The following is a 22558-nucleotide window of genomic DNA, read 5'->3' as shown; positions in this document are numbered from 1 at the left end:
TGGCTAAGGAGAGAAAAGAATAGACACCCCGTACGTTCGTTCCCCTTTCCCACCGTAACCTGAGAGGCCCCTGCAAAGGTCTGAGGGAGCCCGTGTCATGATCTAGCAATGTCTGGCTGATTGACAAGGAACCAACCTGAGACTGCCACCCGGGTCTCAGACCTGCCTCGGGAGCAGCAGCGTGAGCAAACCCAGTGAGAAGTCCCGCTTCAGAGCTGCTTATCTGAAGGCCACAGGAGGAAATGAAGCATGGTCCTCATTAGGCCAGTGCCCTCGGTTCGCGTCTGTGCTCCCTGGATAGGAGCCCCTAGTAGAGCAGGGATGTTAACCCAACCAGACAGCAGAAATGCCACACGGGGTGAGGGGCCTTTTCACAGAGCCACGTGCGGCTTATTCAGCCTCTGCGAGATTGGCAAGGAGCACATGAGGTTTTAGTTAGGGCGTGTTTTGAAAATAGATCCCAAAGCTCCCTGTGCCAACTGCAGAGATGCCCTGTGGTCACTTCCTCGTCTTGCTAGCTAGCCTGGTCCCTGCTCTTCTGTTACTGCCTGGGAAAAATGGAGAAAGACAGAAACATACTGAAAGGATTTAATTTTGCTAAAAATTAGAAAAGAAATGTAGATGGGAACTCTTCCTGTCTGAATGCACCTATCCCCTCAGGTTTGGGGTGGAGGATTGTGCCTGTGCCCCTGACCTGAGAGGACTGAGTTCTTGTGAAAACAGGGAAACCTTATGCTCTCTCTTCCCTCACTCATTTCTTTCTCTGATCATAACCAAGGTGAGGTTTTCTTTTTTCCCCTGACATTGTTCATAAATGCCCCTGCTGCAGAAGCCTGGTCACTGGGTCCAGTTCATCAGCAGAACGATTTATCTTGCCAAGGATTGGTGTCTTGAGAAAAGGACAAATGTCTTTGTCTTTGACGCTCCCTTAAGGGGAGCCCCACCGTGAAGCTAAAAGGGTTATGTTGTCCTGACATTTGCATATGTTCTAGGAACTGTCAGTTTCTGATAATCTCCTTTTGTCTCTCTCATGTCCCAAAAGAGAGTTTAAAGTCACTTCTTCAAATCAAATGCCACCAACAAGAGCACATGTATTTTTCCTGTGTGTTTGGGCCACATCACTTGTCTGCCTTTAGAACTTCTCAGCTCTAAATGAATCAATCAAAAGGATGATTCATTCAACCTATAAAATATCATGAACAGGATTAGTGTCCCCTTGAAAAGTACCACCGCTAGTGGCGCTTGGGTGGCTCAGTTGGTTAAGTGTCTGATTCTTGATCTCAGCTCAGGTCATGATCTCATGGTTCACGAGATCAAGCCCTGCCTGGATCTGTGCCCTGACAGTGTGGAGCCTGCTTGGGATTCTCTCTCTCCCCGTCTCTCTCTCTCTCTGCCTCACCCCCGTTCATGCTCTATCCTCTCTCTCAAAATAAATAAACTTTATTTTAAAAAAAGAAAAATACCACCGCCTTAAAAATATTTTTATTTTTACTTGTCCAAAAAATAATAATAGATTATTTGCATTTCTCAACACTGAAAGAAGAAACCTTTACCAAAACTGCCATTTCAGGAATCACATCTAGTCCCTCTCAGAAGGGCATTTTAGACAGGGTTGTTAGAGTACAGCTAAAGTTTTTCCCAATTTGACATTTTGGTTTTCCTAGAATAGAGATTAGGTCTCAGGGACTCAGCAGGACTGCGTCTCTTTGAGTTAATAACTAGCTTCCAGGAGTTACTTTGACCCCAGTGGAAGTGTGTTCCCCAGTAATAACATTGAAGGTAGATCTGTCATACGCAATGTGGATTGTAACTCGTTTTCCTGAACTGAACTGATCCAGAAGAGGCCAACATCTATTGGTCTGATTTTGCCCTGATCTGCTCTGGTGAGATGTCCAGGTGACTTCTCTTCTAGTTGAGCCCCAAGGAGACACGTCAGTCAGAAACCAAACAAAGAGTTCTCACCTCCGGCCAGCCACCTGTCCAGTGCTTCAGTCTGACGGGCCAGGCTCCTTCCCAGCCTCTCTTCCTTCACCTCTGCAAGGAGCCAAAAATGATAGATCAGAAGAAAAGTATTAGCACTCCTTATAACCTGTAAGGTGTTCTAGTTATGCTGTCTCATCGACACGGACTTCTCTCATCCTTTCTGTCTCCAGCTTTGAAGAAAGCTCAAATTAGCACAACATTGTCCTTTCTCAACCACCATCTTTTAAAATTACTTTCTTTTTTGAAATAATCAAACACAGCATGCCCAGGCCCTAACATACCAAATTTAACAGGCTTTCTCTGTGCCTATAACAGGATACAAACACATATTCCTGTCTCTAGGGGTTTTATTTTAATGGCATTTACTGTATAATTACTCAGCAACTTGCTTTTCTCACAGAGCTATCTACTATGTATGCGCCTCTACGCCAATCACATAGGGTTAAAACATACTTCTTTAATATCCATGGGCCCCATAAATCACAATTTATTCAGCTGTCAGCTACCAACAGACAGTCCAGTGCTTCCGTTGTTTCCAGTTTTTTCCCTTCTTATAAACATTGCTGCAATAAACATTTTTGTGAACATATTTAGTAGTGGTGCTTTTATTTTTGTCGGTTAGAATCCCATAAGTGGTTAAAGGTTGTGCTTTATTTGTGAAATACTACCTAACTACTTCCCCAGAAGGTTGTGGCAATTCACATATCTTTCAGCAATTTATGAATATCCTTTTCCCCCTGTTCTTGCCAGTACTGGCTGTTACCAGTCCTTTTAATTTTTGCCGATCCGATTGGCAAAAAATGATCGCTGATGAGGTTGACCTCTTCTCTTCTGGGTATGTGCCATTTATATTTCCCTTCCTGTGACTTGCCGGTTCACACATTTGCCCATTTTTCTCTCGTGGTGTTCGTCGTTAAACCAATTTATAGGATCCCTAATCCCTAATACAGGAATATTAACCTTTTGTTAGACATGCTTCCCATATTTTCTCCTACTCTTTCTTTCTATTTTTATGGCAATTCTTTTTGCGTATAGAAAATTTTGAGTTTCACGTAGTCAAGTTCTCAATCTCTTTCTTTGTGACTTTTGGGTGTGCTATATTAAAAAGTCAGTTTGGGAATTTTTTTTCTTATTTTCTATGATGAAAAAATGAACAGGTCATATTTAAAAATGTAACCAAACAATGTGTATAACAAGGTCCTACTTTGCTTCATGAATCTACATAGTATTAAAAAGGCAGTATAGGGGCACCTGGGTGGTTCAGTCGGTTAAGCATCTGACTCTTGATTTCTGCCCAGGTCATGATTTCCTGGTGGTGAGATGGAGCCCCGCAGGGAGCCTGCTTGGGATTCTGTCTCACCCCCTCCCTTTCCCCCTTCTATGCTTACGCTCTTGCTCTCTCTCAAAACAAAAAGGCAGTGTAGAGAACAAGATAAAACTAGGAAGCAAAGTTGGGAAGGAGTATAAGGAACGTTTTATTTCTATGTATTTCTATAATGTTTAAATTGTATTTATGTATATCTCACACCAGGCCATTATTTTAATTGAGCTACAAGTCACACACCATCAAATCTACCCTGTTAAAATGAACAATTCAGGGATTTTTAATGATTCACAAAGGCTTGTGACCATCATCGCTGTAATTCCAGGACATTTTCATCACCCCAAAAAGAAACACTATACCCATTAGCAGACACTCGTCATTGTCCTCCCTTTAACCCCAGGCAACCACTAATCTGCCTTCTATCTCTGTAGATTTGCCTCTTCTGAATATAACAATGGGATCTTACACTATGTGGCCTTTTGTGTCTGACTTCTTTCACTGAACATAACGTTTTCGAGGTTCATTCTTGCCATTGATGTACCAATAGGTACATCATGTATCAGGGCTTTGTTCGTTTTTATTGCTGAATAATAATCTACTCTGTGGATATACCACACTTTGTTGATCTATTGATCGACGTTGGACATTTGGGATTGTTTCCACTTTTCGGCCATTATCAATAATGCTACTGTGAGCATTGGTGTACAAGTTTTTTGCAGACGTATATTTTCACTTCTCTTCATTATGTACCTAGCAGTAGAATTGCTAAATCATACAATAACTACACGTTTAACCTTCTGAGGAACTACCAGACTGTCTTTCAACGTAAATGCACTATTTTACATTTCTGCCAACAGTGTATGAAGGCTCCTATTTCTCCACACTTTCCGCAGCACTTGGTTATTGTCCATCTTCTTTATTATAGCCCTTCTAGTGGATGTGAAATGGTATCTTGTTTTGGTTCACAGGTTCATTTTTAAAATTTGAAAATTATGGAAAAGCCACAAGCATTTTCCAGGTAGTAGCCTTCTTCATGAGATGGGTTGATACCACACACATGTCTAATTACTTGTAAGTTTTGGTAAGGAAGCACTGGAAAGGCAATTTATTTGCGTAGCCAAAAGTTTTTATTGGTTGGACTTGCTTTATCAACATGTTTCATTTCAAGAGGGATAAAAGTGTGTGAGAGTTGAATGTGTGTACATTTGTTTTCATGCAGTTTGCGGGGCAGGGAAAAATCGTGTGTGACACGTAGTAGAATGGAAGACCTGTATCTGACACTGACATTTCTACCCACATGCCAACTTCCAGACGTATGTTGTATGTAAAAATTTTTACAGTCATTCTTGTGGTTCATTGATTCAGGCATCTTTTTTTAAATGCCTGTGATTGGTCTGCTTAATTAAAAGAAACCTTGCTAGGCAGCATAGAAGTCAGCTGTATCTCTAATTAAAACGATGTTTTTGTGTTGTCTAGAAAGACGTTCCTAGCATCTGTAATTGCACAGCATACTCTATGTCTGGAAGAAGAAACCATGTGACAAAGGAAGATAGGGCTAGTAAACAGAATTAATAATACCTCATATTTGTCAGGCGACTCAGACTTTTCATAGCACTTTCTCCATGTATTATCCAATTTGATTCTTCATAGCAATCCTATAAGCTAAGTAGGGCATGTATTATCTTCCTGTCACTCACAGCTCCTCAAAGAACTTTAGGACAGAGAGAATGAAAGGCTCGCCTGAGGTCACACAGCTAATTAATTGCAGTACAACTAAATCCCAGGTGTCCTGCGTTTGTTCTGGAAACTGGACCATGAGAATAGAGGGTGGAAGGACAATTGTTCAGGAAACATTTCTTAGCCGAGAGGGGAGATTCTGTCACTGGCGTCTGCCTAGCATGGATCTGGTTGTCCCCCTGCCAACAGCACTGAATCATCAGCCCAATGGGCATCTTGCCTCCTCCCCTGACGGTGTACAGAGATCTGAGGGTCTTGTAAGAGCGTAGGTGTTAAAGGCTTTGAGCCTCGGGGTACTGTTAGTATTATCCGACTCCTGCAGCTTGTATTTCCAACATCTGGTAGTAAAACCAAGAAAGGAGATAGGAAAAAAGATTCACAAACCAGCTGTGGCTGGGATCTCTAGAGGAAATGCTTGTTTTCAGCTTTTCCTACAACCTTCGCATCTCTGTCCTGCCTCTCCAGTAGTTCCCATGAGCACCCAGCAGCTCCAGGCCAGGGAAATGTGCTGAGAGGCATGGTGAGATGAGGTGGTTGTGGTCCGCCTGCAACCCTGTAATAAAGATGCAGGGAAAACAGAGATCACAGGGCAGTCCCCGGGAGCAAGACAGTCACTGTTTGCAGGTGGGATTTCTTTTCTCTTCTTTTGTCCCATATTTGAATTTTCTGCAAGAAGTTATATTTCTTATGTAATTTTTAATGGTATTTGTGTTTAAATGGGAGCAAGGGGATGGTGGTTTGGGCCACAGAACGGGGTGGTTGTCGGTACCAAGAAAGAGGAGCAGTTGATTTCTGTTGGGCGAGAGGAGGCGCTGGGACCGCAGGACCCTAGCTCCCCTGCTCAGGCCCTGGAGGAGGAGGATTTAGGTTTTATTTACCATCTAGATGTCATAGCTTTTTCCCACATTTGCCGGCCCCTGGGGCCAGAGGTCCCTCAGCACACTGCAGCACGCCATTTCACTGACATCTCGAGAACTGGAGCCCCCAGAAGGTCTGACTGCACTCTGGTCACTGCTTAGCAGTCCAGTGCAGGGGTTGGGCTGGGAAGTCCTCCGTCCTGTCCCTCTGCTTGTGCTCCAGAGGGCAGAGAGGACTGAGTAGCAAATCAGCAGAAGCAGACTGATGCAAGCCGTAGCACGGGCCCGTGCTGCCCTGTTGGGCCCTTGGTTCGCTGACTCAGTGACCGCCCCTGACTTTCAGAGTCTCTCCTGAGAACCACAGTGCGGGTAGGAGGTGGAGATGGGCAGCACCTATGAGAAATCAGTACCCAGAGTCCCATGGGCCCCTCCCCTTCTGTGCAGCCCGCTTAGCCTCAGATGTCTGATATGTTTAGCCTCCTGTGTGTGCAATAGGCTGAAAATAAGTGCAGGCCAGCGAGCATTCAGACAAGTGGCGGTGGAAGCTGGCAGGACATTTCCTCTTGTTAGGGTGGGTGTTATGCACTGTTTCAGAGGGTCCAGTGAATGACAATGAAACTGTTGCCCAGAAGTAAAATAAAATCCTGGAAGAATAAGTGTGTGGAGGGACAGTAAATAAGATGTTAAGCCCTATCGGGCCTATTTGGGTCATAAGAATTTGCCAGAAGAAAGGGAGAAGGGCCTCCTCCCTCTCGAAGTGTCTGAACCTTCAAAGCCCATGTGGTACTAGCTGACTTTTGAGCCCTACTCAGGGAGTGTTTGGTGCGTGCACGCTTGAGAGTGGAATATATTCTCCCAACTCCATAAGGGGATGTGGCTGCTCTTTATCCCCAGGGAAGATGCCCGTTGGCTTGGAACTTACTTCCTACTCCGAAAGTAACAAATATCAGTGGCAAAGTTACCACTGCGCTTTCCCAAAATGCTTGGGGACCTCCCTCTTGGGAGACAGCACAAGATCTCCCTTGCTTGAGGGGTAACAGAGCCTTTTAAAAAGAAACAAGAGGGGCGCCTGGGTGGCGCAGTCGGTTAAGCGTCCAACTTCAGCCAGGTCACGATCTCGTGGTTCGTGAGTTCGAGCCCCGCGTTGGGCTCTGGGCTGATGGCTCAGAGCCTGGAGCCTGTTTCCGATTCTGTGTCTCCCTCTCTCTCTGCCCCTCCCCCGTTCATGCTGTGTCTCTCTCTGTCCCAAAAATAAATAAACGTTGAAAAAAAATTAAAAAAAAAAAAAAAGAAACAAGAGTGGTCGGGTTTGGGTTTTGGCTTTTTGTTTGTTTTTTGTTTTTCCACATGGAAGAAGGTCTATCGCTATTTTCTTTTCCTTTGACCTCTTTAAAAAGCAGCCGGAGTTGCAACAGCTCCGCTGAAACTATAGGACCTTTTGCTTCAAGGACTTTGAAACGAGCATTGTTGATTTTCCCTTTTCCTGTCAACCTCTGTCCCATTTCCCTGGTGTTTTACATTTGTTGTCTGGATGATTTTAAATACAGTAGCGCTTAGTCTAGAAGGCCTTTGACGTTCCCTGTGGCCTGAGCTGTAGGTACGTATTCTTTCTGGAAATAAGTAAGTAAACAGGATTTAGAGCAGAAGCAGACCGGCTTTGGTGTCAGCAGAGGGGGGACTCCACGAGGCCCCGAAGCACGGCAGCCTCTGCTGTGCAAACAAGGCTTCTGCCTGGTGTGGAAACATCCGTGTCCCCACCAGGCAGACCCCGGTGTGAGTCAGGCACTGTCCAGGATTGGAGTGTCTGTTTGTTATCCAAAGGATATAAAAGGAAATCAAACATTCTTCGTATCATGATAAGCCCTGTGCAAACACAACCCATGGACAAAGCCCTTTCCCTGGCTGCCTGCCTTTCCGCAGTCAGAGCAGGGCTGGGCTGAAAGTGGTGTAATGTGAGCTGTTGCGATTTTGCTTTCTTGGGCCCAAATTTTACAGGTGTCATGGGACACAGAGTTCACCACGCGAAAGTTGAATCAGGACCCCATCGGGAGCCCTCAGCAAATGCCACGTCCGGCAGGCTCAGGGTTCTGAAGCAGCCTGACAAAGCGGTTGTATCCAGCCACAGAAAAGTCATGTAGTGTGACCGCCTTTGTGCATGGGGATTAACTAGCCATAAATGCCAGCATCTAGACTCATCTTCCGGCATCTGATGCAATCAAAGAAAAGGCCTGAGCTCAGAATCAAGGATCTCCGTCTCACTTCCCTGAACAACACAGATATAACACTGCAGCTCCTGAATATTAACGAGGGGTTGGTTTCTTCAACCTAAACTACTTTGATCAATTAAACCCTGACCCTCCTGTTTTTCTGGTGACTCAAGTTCACTCCTGTTTTTCTGGTGACTCAAGTTCACTCGAGACTGTTCCACCTTCTAGAGCTGTGCCGTCCAGCACAGTAGCCACACGCCACACGTGGCTGTCGAGCCCTAGAGATGTGCCAAGTTCTGAATTGTGTTAAGTGCAAAATATGCCTCCAGTTTTGAAAATTTAGTGCCAAAAAAGTGAAATATCTCAATTATGTTTATATTAATTACATGTTGAATATATTTTGGGCCTATTGGGCTTAATTCAATATACTATTAAAATTAATTTCTGATGTTTCTTTTTACTTCCTTTAATGTGGCTACTGGAAATGGAAAAATCACATCTCTTGTTTGCACTGGACAGCGCAGGGCTGGCCCTTTGTAGAAAGTTTAGGTTTATAGCGCCATCTGCTGGTCCACCTAAAGCAGACGCTAACGTGAACAAGAATTAAGTGAATCTGAGCCGGAGGAGATACTTGGTCTCTTGGTCAAGCAACATGCAACCTTCCTTTTCTGAAACAGGACCAGAAATGAACCCTAACATCCCTGCACCATGAGTAAGAATCTCGGAGAGGGTAGTGGTAAGCTGTTGGAAGATTCAAGCCTGTGCATTTAACAGAATATAAGGAGGACACAGATCCATTCCTCCAGAGACTCATGTCCTCTCCTTATATAATGCTTATTTGCCTTTGTTTGTCAAGAGTTTAGAAGTTGGAATCTTGCTACCGACAGTATCTGCATCAGTTATCTGCGTAACAAACCACCCCCAGACTCCTTGGCTTAAATCATTTAGCTTCTCTCACCGTTTTCGTGGGTCAGGAACTCAGGAGTGGCCCATCTGAGCACTTCTAATTTGGGATACCTCATGAGGCTGAAGTCTGTGGCTGGGGCTTCCATATCTGAAGGTTCCTGGGGGCCTAGAGAAATCACATCCTGGGTGGTTCACCCACGTGACCGACAAGGCAATGCTGGTTGTTGGCTGGAGACCTCCATTCTTCTCCACATGGGCCTGGGCCCTCCACAGGGTGGCTTGAGAGTCTTTTAGGCATGGCAGCTGGTTTCCTCTGGAGAAAGCAGTCTAAGAAGCCTAGGAGGAAGCCGCAGCTCCTTTTATGACCTAGCCTCAAGCCACACACTGTTACTCCGGCTGCATTGTGGTGATCAAGAGGCAGGAACACGCATCCCGCCTCTTGATAGAGGAAGGTCAACATGCTGTGAAAGAGAATGTGAGATGGAATGACCATTAAATTTTTGGAAAATGGCCAAAGGGCCCAAATTGGTATAGCCTTGGGCAGCTCAAAAGCATGCCCCACTTTAAAATGAGGAAATTGAGACTCAGAGAAGTAAGGTAACTAGCCTGAGGTCTCATGGCTGGTAGAAAGACTAAAGCCCAGGTTTGAACTCTAGTCCACCAGGGTGGAGCCCATCTGAGTTCCCTCGCTGTACCTCCTTATGCTGTTATAACCGAAAAACCACACTGGTTGTTTCATCTTCCCAGCATCTTTGACGTGTGTGATGCTGTCCTCATTCAAATGTTTTAGATAATTCCTTCAATGATATCTGTCTGTAGATTGTTATTTTATTGAGCTGAGGCTCAATGGAAGTAGGTTTCAACTGACTGTAGAGTCTTTCGTAAAATTGCTGTAGCAGTGAAAAAGTACACATTTTCCGGTATCTTCCGTGCTGTTTGTTTCAAGAACCTCAGGAACAATAACCACATTATAATTTGTGTGTTCACGTGCTGTTTGACTCTAAATATTACATCTTACTTATATTTGAAACAAGAAATAATTAATCACTGCTTACTTTGAGTAGTTTCCATACTATTTGGTCCTCTTAAAAAGGAGGTTTGACCATTTTTTTGATGTTCCGCCAGCTGGAATTCAAACTAAAATACAGTTACCATAATCATATTCTGCTGTTCTCGGTTTCAGGTCAAACTTCCCTTTCCTGTAGATCAAATCACAGATCTTCCAAGGAATGATTTCCAGATGATGATTAAGATGCACAAGCTAACCTCAGAACAGTTAGAGTTCATTCACGACGTCCGACGGCGCAGCAAGAACCGCATCGCGGCCCAGCGCTGCCGCAAGAGGAAACTGGACTGTATTCAGAATTTAGAATGTGAAATCCGCAAATTGGTGAGTCGACCCGTTCACTGCTATCAGCAACCCGGAGTGACAAGGACTGGTGCAGAATTGCAGAAGTGAAGGCTGGAGAAGTGGAGAGAAGGATCACAATTTGGGGAAGTTTGGGTTTATTTTTAAGCAAGTTTCTCAACAAAAAAGAATAGCTTTCTATCTGCAGTTGTGTGTGTCTGTGCAGAGCTATAATCATGTTTCAGTATTTTATGTCCTTCAGCCATACACATAGAGGTAGTCCTTTCTTTTTTTCCATTCAGCATGGACTGGTCACTAACATTTATTGCATGCATGTGTGGGCCAGGTATTATTCTCAACTATTTTTGCAAATGATCACATTTAATCTTCACATCAACCCAATGACTTAGGTGCTATTTTATCTCCAGTTACAGAGGAGGAGAGGGGCGCAGAGAAGTGTGCTCACTCTCCACTATGTGGCAGAACTTGAACGCAAACCCTGTTGTCTGATTCCAAATCTAGACACCACTGCTTTCTCCTGCCTCGCACAGAAGAGTGTAGAATCCAGACAGGACACCACATGATCTCCTGAAGCCCCTCGCAGTCCCAGGGTCCTTGATTTTGTGATTCTGCCTCCAAGTGGCTGGCACCTCTTCCCTGTGCCTGAGACTATTTTATCTCAGGGAACAAGCTCCCATCTCCCAGGCTCCCCTCACTGGGAGCTCTGTGCCCCCTTCTCCTTTGTAAGCAAGCGTAAGCTTCAGGAGGTAACTCCAGGTGGCCTCTGGCTCCTTACTGTAGCTTTGAAGGCAACCAGTGCAACCTCATTTAGCTGGACCTTTCAGCTGGCCAAATACTGGAAACATCTTAGGTACTGTGCCTGTGTCAAGCTAAGGAAGAGAGAGACCACATGATGTGGTTATGATCTAAGTGTGGATCCTCAGACTCTATACACAGTAATCCTCTGTCTCATGGTAAGCCACTGTCCCAATGAGAACCTCAGAACAAGATAAGACATTTGAAAAGCATAAATAAATATTGACCTGTTATCAAGGACTTCAGGGTATTTTTTCTCTCTTTTTTAAATTAACGCCCAGGGTGCCTGGGTGGCTTAGTCAGTTAAGCATCCGACTCTTGGTTTTGGCTGAGGTCATTATCTCACAATTCATGAATTCAAGCCCCTCGTCAGGCTCCACGCTGACCATGTGGAACCTACGTGGGATTCTCTCTCTGTCTCTCTGCCCCTCCCCCACTATTGTGCACATTCTCTTTCTCTCAAATAAATTTTTTTTAATGTTTTATTTATTTTTGAGGGAGAGACAGAGCATGAGTGGGGGAAGGGCGGGGATAGAGGGAGACACAGAATCCGAAGCAGGCTCCAGGTTCTGAGCTGTCAGCCCAGAGCCTGACATGGGGCTCGAATTTGCAAACCATGAGATCATGACCTGAGCTGAAGTCAGACACTTAACCGACGGAGCCAGCCAGGTGCCCCTCAAATAAATAAATAAACTTTAAAATAAATAATAAAATAAAATAAATAAATTAACTCCCACCAAGCAGGGGAAATTTACTCATGTGCAGTGGTTAAGTCACCTACAAAATAAAGCTCAAGCTTCTTAGCAAGACATTGGTGCTTTCCAAGGTTCAGTCTGTAACTATCTCCAGCATCACCTTCCACTCCTATCCTTGAACTTGACCCCTAATAAAATCAAGCTCTTCACACTTCCTGCCATCTATGCTCGTACTTCCGTGTTTGTGCCTCTGCTGTCTCCCCTCTACCTTGGACGTTTCTCGACCATTTTCTTCTGTAATTTCATCCTTCATCCTTTGAGACTCACATTACTGCCACGTGTCTAGGAAACCCCTTCCCTGAGTCCAAGCTGAGGCTGGGCACTCACCCTGGAGCCCTGATCTGACCTCTGGCTTCATGCTTATCACCGCAGTCTTGCGTCGTCTGTGTGTGTCTGTCTCCCCAGCCCCCCACCCTAGGTGGTAGGTTCCTCACAACAAGGACAGTGACTGGATCACCTCTCAGTCTCCAGTGCAGGCCCGGTGAAGCCTTCAGGAAATGTCTATTGCCCTGAAATTTCTTTGAAATTGTGACCAGATTGTGGAATTATGAATTCCTTCTTTCTTTCAAACTTTTCTTGAATGTTGCTTTAACAACAACAAAAAATTGTATTTAAGCCACATAAGGGGGCAAGACATTGTTGGTGGTGAATATGGGTCTTCTGAAAGCCTACTGGGCTTAGGGAGGGACCCAGGCAAGGCTGAGCCTGCTCAGTACAACTTATCAGGACATTGGGCATATGTCCATGATCATTCAGCCCTGTGTAGAATGAGTCTCATCACCCATGTTTGAGAAACACCTGATTTTTGTAATTAGAGTTCTGTCCTTCCATGTACTTGTGTAATACCGAGCAAACAATAAAGTCTAAGCCACACACCAGGCAGATACCTAAAGCACTTTGCTTAATACTGTTCAGTTGAAAAATGGAGAGGGCACCTCCTACTTCTCCTCCCACATTTTTGGCTACTTCTTAAATAATATGCTACATTTTGCTGCCGCATGAGAGTTTCCTGTGCTCATCACTGTATATCTGTGACTTAGAGCTTCACGCTTGTAACCAGGGCCTTGATTTATACTGCCTTTCCTGCGAAGAGCCAAAACACGGTCACAGCAGCATTTCATTTTCTTCCCCTTAAAAGTGGCCCAGAACATTTTGCAGATTAGTAGGGGGTTGGTGGCTTGGCCAATATGATGTGGCAGGATCGAGACTGAGACACTCCTCCTGGGGCTGGGTGGTGTTGCCTCCCACTTTGCAGACCTCCAGGTCTTCCTGGCTGTCCAGGTTGCACAGCCACAAATGTAAGATATTTTCCACGAAGAGACTTCCTGGATGTTCTGTTTCCTATCCGGCACCCTCTAACTGCGGGGTCGTGCCTGCTCACCTAGTCTGGGTGGCAGGTACGGCACTGGCAGGCAGGGGCAGGCCAGTCTGCCCTGCCAGTCTCCCCCACTCCCCACCGCCATGCTGCCTCCGGCACGCCACTCAGCTTTTGCAAACTTGCATAATGTATTTCTCTCAACTTGCACTGGTACATCTGTTTATTTTTCATTTTTAAAACATGTTTTCTTGATAAATTTATAAATATTTTAGCAGGTGCCCTTTCCCCGTGTAAATCTCTGTCTCCTATACACATGCCCACGCTGCCTGCCAGATTGCATTCATGCTACAGCACGTACAGCTCCCATGTCAGAGCCCCCGTGTTGTATGTTTGCTTCTCTCCCCTGCTTTCTCTCTCTCTCACTCCCCCCCCCCCCCCCGCCTTCCATTTTCTCTCCCATCTGGTGGTGATGTCCAGTTTCCTCATCTCTTTCACTGTGTGTGCCTCCTGGAACCTTTGCATCTTCTCTCCTCACGCAGATAGTTCGGGTGAAACTTTAACCAGTCTCCCCTCTGGTGGTGAAATTCATCTCTCTGATGGGATGATGAATTTTAGTAACACAAGAGCTTGTGTGGGATTTTCTTTGAGGACAGCATCTCAGAACCATGGGCTAGTCTGCTAGGGCTCAGTCACCACGCCTCTGTCTGCCCTTCCCATGTCACAGTCCCCACCTGTACTAAAGAGGATCTGTTGTGTTCAGTCTGTATGCTGCAAAGGCCAGAAGGCCTGTTGTTTGATGGAACCGTATGAAATTGCCAATGGTTGATTTTCGTTGATTTTTCATCAGTTTTTTTTTTTATGAGACTTTCCTTTTTAGAGAAGTTTTTGGTTCACAGCACAATTGAATGCTCCTGCCCCCTGCCCCTATACACTCATCACCACCAGCCCTCCTTATCAACATCTCCCACCAGAGTAGTGCATTTGTTACAATTGAGGAACCTATTTTGACACATCATAATCACCCAAGTCCATAATTTACATCAGGACTCATTCTTGGTGTTGTATATTCTATAGATTGGGACAAATGTATCCACCATGACTATATCATTGAGTAAAATCACTGCCCTAAAAATCCTCTGTGCTTCACCCGTTCATCCTTCTCCCTCCCCCAGCCCCTGGCAACCACTGGCCTTTTTACCATCTCCATAGCTTTGCCTTCTTCCAAAATGTCATAAAGTTGGAATTGGCCATTTCTGACCTTCAGAAATGGCAAACCTAACACATTTGGGGGAGATTTTTTTTAACTCCAAAGTTTGGGGCTGAGGGTTTTCCAAATGATTCTCTAAAAACCCCCAAATCCAGGAAACCAGAACTTTGACTCCCTGTAGTTTTCTGGTTGGTGGTGATTTTGCTGGCCACTTGGACAGACCCCAGAGAGGGATGAAGAGCTGCCACAGGGAAGGTGTGAGGCTTTCCAGCACATCTGGACATCTGGATAGGCTGCTCCGATAGGATACTTGAGCCCGGGCTCCTTAAATATACATTTTGTAGGTGCCTAGGTCCTGGCCTAGCCATTCACAAGTTACACTGCAATGCCAAATGCAAAAATAAAAGTTATTTTAAAAAATAAAAGTCTCAAAAAAAAAAAAAGCCCAGAAACCGGGCTTCTGTCCTCCCGTTCAGGCTTGATCAGGCCCCCTCTCTTCTCTCTGCTGTCCAGGTGTGTGAGAAAGAGAAGCTGTTGTCAGAGAGGAACCAGCTGAAAGCCTGCATGGGGGAGCTGCTGGACAACTTCTCCTGCCTTTCCCAGGAAGTGTGCCGCGACATCCAGAGCCCCGAGCAGATCCAGGCCCTGCACCGGTACTGCCCCGTCCTCAGACCCGTGGGCCTCCCCGCAGCCTCCAGTATTAACCCTGCGCCCTTGAGCGTGGAGCAGAACCTGGCCGCCTCCCAGTGCGCGGTGGGGGAAACCGCCCCCTGCTGCCTGGAGCCGGGAGCGGCTCCCCCCGGGCCCCCCTGGGTGCCTGGCAACACCTCGGAAAACTGTACTTCCGGGAGGAGGCCGGAAGGCGCTGACCCCGGAACCTTCTCGGAGAGAGGGCCTCCTCTTGAATCCAGGAGCCAGACGGTGACCGTGGATTTCTGCCAGGAGATGACCGATAAGTGTACGACCGACGAACAGCCCAGGAAAGATTACACCTAGTGACGCGGCCTGCCTCCCAGTTCTCAAGCCTCTCCCACCCAGGTGTTCTCCGGTCAGCCTGTGGTGCTGCTCATCTGTTGTCTGGAAGAACCGAGAAGGAATTTGGTGCACACTACAGCGTTCTTAGCAGCAATACTGTTTCTGAGTATTCCCTCCTCTCTTCAAGCGGGAGTGATATACAGTTCCCTTCACAATGGTGCTACCCCTTGCTCAGGCGAGGAAAGACGGGCGGTGCTGACGCTGCCTGTCTGTGGGTTAATTTCAGTCTCAACAGGGATAGACTAGAACACCTCTAGGACCCAACCACGGATTTTTTTTCTCAGTGGCCCATGTCACAAACCCTATCTCAGGAATTTCTTCTGAATGTTCAATTTTTTTCATTGAAGACAGCTTCTATACACATCAAAGTTTTATAGCTAGACTGTACATATTATATATATAATATATATATAAGATATATATATATCCATATGCAAAAGTCCTGCATGCCTCAATTTTCTCATCCTAAAACTGGAAAACTTCATTTCTCATTTATAAACAGGTTCCAACATTCCTCTTCTTTTGTCTCCGATGCTAGAACTAGTTTGGTAACTGTTAACATGGTCACTTTTCTTGCTTCACAGTTCAATTTCAATTTGTACTTATTTATGGAACAGAATTCAATGTTGGAAACTTCTTTTGAGGCTTTATTTCAGACCCTTTTTTTGTTTGTTTGGTTTGCTTTGGGCACCGTCAGATGGTGTCATCTGAGTGTTGTGGGTTGTTTTTTTGTTTTTGTTTTTCTTGCAGATACTGTACAGTCATGGTCAACTTTGCCACTTGCACTGAGTTTTGGGTCAAACCTATTTTCTTAAATGAAGTTGTTAACTTCGGTATAACTCGAGTATACTGTATATTCTTTGCTTTTAGTTTAAAAGTAAGACATTTTAGCTAATTAAAAAGCACTCAGGTGATAATTATGTAGGAAAAATAATCTTGCCAAATAATGAATTCATCCTAGGATGTGTAGACAATAATCTGCTTGAATATTTTTATATTTCACCTCCTCCCCACCTTTCCCAGAAGCAAAGTTTAAATGCAGAGAGTTCAGAGTTGATGCTGGATGTTCAGACTCCTAAGTGGGGAGAGTTTGGACGTCCACTCAAAAGTGCATCCAAACAGCAGGAACCCATGATTTTGTACCAGAACTCAGCAGGCATTGGCTCCTAAAAATCAAGTTAGAACTATTTTCTCACCCAGGGGGCAAGTCCCATTCATTTCAACCCATCCTCAGGCTCCTGCCTGCCCGTGAAAGTGCAGTGCAGGAGGAATTTCTTGGAAGGATTTGTCTGATCAGCCACCCCACTCCCTTGCCCAGGCCCCAGCTCCCAGGACATCTCACCTGAGTGGGTTTGAATCACAGTGCCAGGCGTCCTGGGTTAATGCAGTTCACCCAGAGTAGGAGAGAGCAGGGCACATGTAAGCCTGGGGTCTGTCCCTAATACAGGCAAAAGCATTTCTTTCTCCCTCCCTTCTCCAAATGCTTTGAGTTGAATTCTGAGGTTTTTCTGCTCGTCTCTTGTCCAAAGGCAGATTTCATTCTGAGGCTTTGGATACAGTATGGCCAAGGAGCCCTCCCTATCCCCTTCCCCCACCACACACACACCTACCCTCACCTGATGATAATTTTCTTCTCTTGCTGCAAAACTGGTTGGCTTGCAACCCACAGAGAGCAGCTTCCCTTGGCTCTGGGGGCGTGCTGGCCCCTGGCCACGTTTACAGGAAGATGTGCCCAAGACCCTGCCGCCAGCCTAAGAGGAGGAGGAATCCGCTCCCTCCCTCCGGTCGGCCCTCCAGCCTGGCTGCAGGTAGAGTCCTGAAAGGTTTGATGTGGGGATGGGGTGGTGGGCAGTGGGGACTAGATGGTTGACTTTGTTTCTTTATTTGTGCCATTGTTTGGACAATATTAAAGCTGCATGTAAAAGGGGAAATTAGTATATGACGTAGGCGAAAAGTGAAATCATAGTAACATATGTTTTAGTATTATTAACTCTTTTCTGTACAAATATTAGCGCTAAATGTTTAAATATGTATGAATGCCAGAAATTTGTTGGTTCATGCGGTAGGATAAAAAAAAAAAAAGGCTTTTCTTTTAAAATAGTTCCGCTTTTAAAACCTGCCTCTGGGTTTTTGTTTTTTCTCGTGTGCGTGTGTATGTGTGTGTGCTAGTCTGAGTCAGATTTTGGTAAAGCTCAGCGTTGGAGCTGCCATTTTTATTATGGTTGTTGGAATTTCTTGGCCTAGTGGAACGGTTCTGTGCTTCACCGTGGGGTTTGCCTTTGTGGAAAACTGGTGACAGCTGGAATTTAAATTCAATGTGAATCATGTGATACATCACAGGTGATATACATCCACAGGTGTTAATGGTGGAGGAGTCAGCCAACAGTATTGTTTAACTCTCATGTTGCCTTTTTTAAGTGACCTCCTCTTCTTTTGAAAAACGAATGTTTTCTGCTAGTATCATAACCAGGTCCAAACAAGCTCGCTGGCATGACTTACCCTGGCGACAACTCATGTGCAACTGGTAGTCTTGACCACATTCCATCAGTCTCCCCGCTGTCTGTTGTTTGGTCCGTACACACACACCTGTGCCACGGCCATTTCCAGGTGGGGAGGGGTCTCCTTATTTCCCTCCACCCTAACTCAGCCCACATCCTCCTTCCACCCACCCCCGCCTCGCTTTTCTCCCCCTTCCCCAGTCAAACCCCTACAATGGGACTGGTTAAAAACACTGCTTGGAAAACTGTCTTTCCATTTCTTAGAGATTTTTAACAGGTTGTTATGATTTTGTTCACTATGTACCATAAACAGTGACTGGCTTTGTGCAATTGTCTTTGTGACTTGTCTTGTCTTTTACTACCCTGAACCATGTGTTCATCCAAATTGTTTCTGGGTTGATTCAAAGGGAGGACTAGTTGGGGACCAGAATCCAAATTGCCTCAAGTGGAGTTTTAAGAACCAGCCTGTCTCCTTTCCCTGGGATCCCTTAGTGAGGCCCATGTCTTTTATGAAAAAGAAAAGCAAGTTAATAGCAAAGAACAGTGTTTGCACAGCATGGTGGCATTTAATTGTGCTTTTAAGGGTCCTTCCTTACAAAAATAAAGGACCCTGCTGCCATGGCCTGCTTAGGAGGATCCCTGCCACAGCCGAGTTGGGTCTCCAAAAACGTAGGCGTGAGCCGTTGGGGCAGGAACAGTGGAGGTGGCCCTGTGGCTGGTTAACATCCGCCTGGATCTAGTCCTCCCCTTGGATCCACCTTTGTTCTACTTGTATGTCCAGACAACCTCACTTCATTCAGGTTGGTCAGGCTTTGGGCAGGTGAGTGCTTTGCTGTATGTGTTTGTTTCTCTGCGTTATCTGGGGGTGCCTTGAATAAAATCAAACTTCATTACATACTGATTCTGGAACAAAACAGTTGCGAAAACAAAACAAAAGAGCTGTCAAACTTACTAGGCCATCCTGCTATTTCTATTCCGGGTTCCCTACCAATGACTCAGGCGTCAGAGGTGATGCTGCAGTATAAAACATTATTTTGTATATTGTACAAGTAATTTATTAACTGTCTTTCTAAAAGTATGCTGCTTTTAAGATGCACTATGACTTTGGATTTAATCCTTGTATTGCTTTCCTGAGGAAGTAAAAAAAAAAGGTTAGTGATTAGAATGCCAGCTGCCACTTCTCCTTAAAAAGGAGGCCAGGGACCAGCTCTAGGACTTGCATGACAGAACCGCCAGACATCGAGTGGGCACAATGTGAAGTTCAAAGCTATTATCAAGAGGTCTAGGAGCGCCTGGCTGGCTCAGTCAGTAAAGCATGCGACTCTTGATCTCGGGGTTGTAAGTTTAAGCCCCGTGTTGGGTGTAGAGATTACTTAAAAAAATCTTCTAAGAAAAAAAAAGATCTATACCTACACTTTCTCTTTTAATATTTTATGATTGCCGTTAAAGAAGAAACAAAGGTGTATAAAGTATACACCTTTTAAGAAACTGCAAAGTCCCGTCCCTATGGGCCGCTCCACACCCTGTGGTAGCAGAACCCTCTCAGAGCGAGTAAGGCCTGCGAAGCGCTTTCAGACCCCACTTAGCTGGACCTCTACATTACACCCCATTTAAACTAGCAGCTGCTTAATAAATGACTTCAATCTGCTCCCCTACCGCTTACAGTCTTGAAGGAGTCGCAGACCTGGAAGGGAGCAAGAATCAAGTTTTGTCCTCAAATTACTGTAAATAGACTGAGGGACAGAATTTTTTTTTTTTTTTTTTTTAAGGAATAAAGCTGTTCACTCTATCATGAGTTAGTATCTCTTCCCAAAATTGAGGATCTTGTTGTAGGTGCAGTTTTTGGCGAGTCAGTCCACAGTGCCGTGCCCTATGTGGAGTTGGTTTTCGTGCAGGAAGTCTGTGTGCATAGAGGCAATCTGTGTTCAAGCTGTATGTTTCCAGTACCGCCCGAGCCATCTCCTGACCCAAGCATCAAGGACTGATGCTGTAGAATAGAATATATTTGTGCACAAATAGTGTGTGCAGATAGTATTTGTACATAGAAAGGACCTATCGTGGCAAATTGAGGATAAATTATTCAACTGACGGTGCAAACACATTTCTTGTGAAGAAAAGGAAGTGTATAGTATTTTCCTACACTCCACCCTGGGAGGTGATATTTATATCCAGTGAATATCCACGCATTTTAATCACAATATGAAAATGACGCTGCCGTTCTGTGAAGAATACCCCTTGGTTGCAGAGGCCCCACTTTGTAGCTTTGGTTTGATGTTGTGACATGGTGCATGCGTCTCGCTATCAAGCAATGGCTAAACAACTCTGACTTTCACTTCATTCCAGTTTACTGACCTCAGATAAAACAGTGGCCCTCCTTAGAAGCAGAAGTGCACCAAGACCATCCATTCAGTGCCAAGTGTTCCTGGGGGGGTTAATGGACACGTAGATGAGGAAAGAGGGAAGGGACTTGGACAAAGAGGGTTTTTCCTACCAATGATGCTAAGTCTCCTACCAAAACATGTCTGCAGGCAGAGGGGTGACCTCCACCTGGTCCTAACGATGCATTGGGTGCGTGTGAATGCTGGGATGCCGTCATTCACACTCTGACACAAGAGACCCGCCACTTCTAGTGAGTGAACAGGAACCTTCCAAATGCACTTGGGAACTTTGGGCTCTGGTTAGACACAGCCGTTCAAGGCAAGCACCACCTTTGCTTGTGAGGCCAAAAGGGCCTGGGAGAATTTGTTCCAGAACCAGTCTGATACAAGTGCACCTCTAATATATGCCTTACAAACTCCAGAGGCCATATTCAAAACAGGGTCTTCTCAGTGTATGCAAGGGGCCACAGCCCTTCTTCTCTTCCTCCCCAGGTCGAACAATACGGACAGTTTCACACATATCTACCTGTATAACCCTCTGTACCTCTCATAACTGCTCAACGACTGTAACAGGTTACATCAGGTGTTTTTCTACATACTTTTTACACAGATTCTATGCGATTAATGTAACTTAATTCAATGCATCATTTTATTGTACTAGTTCTTAGGCTTGTCTTTTTTTTTCTAAGTGATTGTGGTTTTTGTTGTGGTTTTTACTGTAAAAATGAAATGGCTGTTGATGCTTATTCTCTGTAACTAAGAATTTTTACCTTTTTTGGGGAAAAAAAAGCATTGCTATGAACTAATGAATTGAAACTTCATTTACTCATTGTAAATACACTATTGTGCAAAAAAAAAAAATTTCACTCAGTTGAATTGCTAGTGTTAACTGAATTTTGTCTCGACACCATTTCTGTTGATGAAATAAAGACATATCATTATGCATTGTAGGCTGGCTTTCTCTGCCCCTGAACCCTGTTACAGATCACAGGGCTGGAGGCCTTAGGAAATCTTTTCTCCCAGAGAAGCCATGTGACTTCCTCTAGTTTGGACCTTTACCTGCTACCTGATTAATATGATTAGAAATCTAAAACATGTGATACTGCTAAAGTGACTCCTCAGATCCCCAGTGCCTGTGAGAGTAGATAATAGGCATTAAATGCAATTTCCTGGTTTTGATGTTGTGGGTAGCTATGCAAAATGTCACCACTGGAGGGAGGCTGGGTGAAGGGTATTGTTTCCTACAAGGGCATGTGAATCTACAAGGATCTCAAAATAATAGGTTTATTTTAAAAGAAAAAGCTAAATGAAAGTCAGCCAAGAGAAAGGGGCATTAAACCAACACCAAGATACAATGATTAGCAAGACAGGGAGTTTAGAATTGTGGTTAAGGGAGTAAATACATTACAACTAGAAAAGTATATCTGATCATTTTGAATCTTGGATTTTGATATAAACAGAAAGCAAGGTATTGAATGGAGGGCAGGCCAGATGACCATGAGCGACGCTGGCCTCACGTGTTCTGGCTAAGCTGTCAGGCCATAAATAATACGTTCTCATGATGTCTGAAGAGCGCCGTGCTGCTGAGATCTGAGCTTCAGGAAGTACATGGCCTTGCCCCATCCACCAGATGGGAAAACTGAAATTTAAGGTTACTGAATTCTACTCCCTGGGCACCCTACTGAGACAAGGAGGAAGGGATTCCAGGGAGCATATAATGGGGTTAGCAAATGTGTGCTGTTCTGAAAACAACACAGTTATAACATTTTAGGTGTGAAAGGTAAAATATAGTTATTTGCATGAAGACATGAAGTTATTTAATCCATTCTAGAAAAAGCAGGTGAATCTTTGTCTCAAAATTTGGTTAAGAAAACCTGGTCATTAAGCGGCGCCTGGATGTCTCCGTCAGTTAAGCCTCCGACTCTTGATTTCAGCTCAGGTCATGATCTCATGGTTCTTGAGATCAAACCCCATGTCGGGATTCACTGTGACAGCATGGAGCTTGCTTGGGATTCTCTCTCCCTCTCTCTCTGCCTCTCCCCCACCTCTAAAAATAAATAAATAAATAAACTTAAAACATGGTCATTTAGAACTGATGGCCACTTGTACCTTTGACCCTGATGTTTGCACTTGTGGCAGGAATGACCATCATAGTTGGAAATAGAATTAAAAAGCTATTGTGTGTTGCA

At 44.8% G+C, this 22558-nt stretch overlaps 1 protein-coding gene across 4 annotated transcripts in view; it reads left to right on the top strand.

Moving 5' to 3' along the window:
* BACH2 (BACH transcriptional regulator 2) overlaps window positions 1-19141 on the top strand; it is a 356919-nt gene extending 337778 nt beyond the window's left edge. For all 4 annotated transcript variants that reach the window (XM_040474177.1, XM_040474178.1, XM_040474176.1 and 1 more), the window contains 2 exons: window positions 10198-10404; window positions 14972-19141. In XM_040474177.1, the coding sequence (XP_040330111.1) occupies window positions 10198-10404; window positions 14972-15454 (690 nt within the window). In that variant the 3' untranslated portion in view covers window positions 15455-19141. The remainder of the gene's footprint in view (window positions 1-10197; window positions 10405-14971) is intronic.
* Window positions 19142-22558: the final 3417 nt, after the last annotated feature.

The sequence above is a fragment of the Herpailurus yagouaroundi genome, unplaced genomic scaffold (assembly GCF_014898765.1).
Source record: "Herpailurus yagouaroundi ecotype Mexico unplaced genomic scaffold, PumYag 139, whole genome shotgun sequence".
In the NCBI taxonomy this organism is placed as follows: domain Eukaryota; kingdom Metazoa; phylum Chordata; class Mammalia; order Carnivora; family Felidae; genus Herpailurus; species Herpailurus yagouaroundi.
This window is presented reverse-complemented; position numbering and strand designations above follow the sequence as displayed.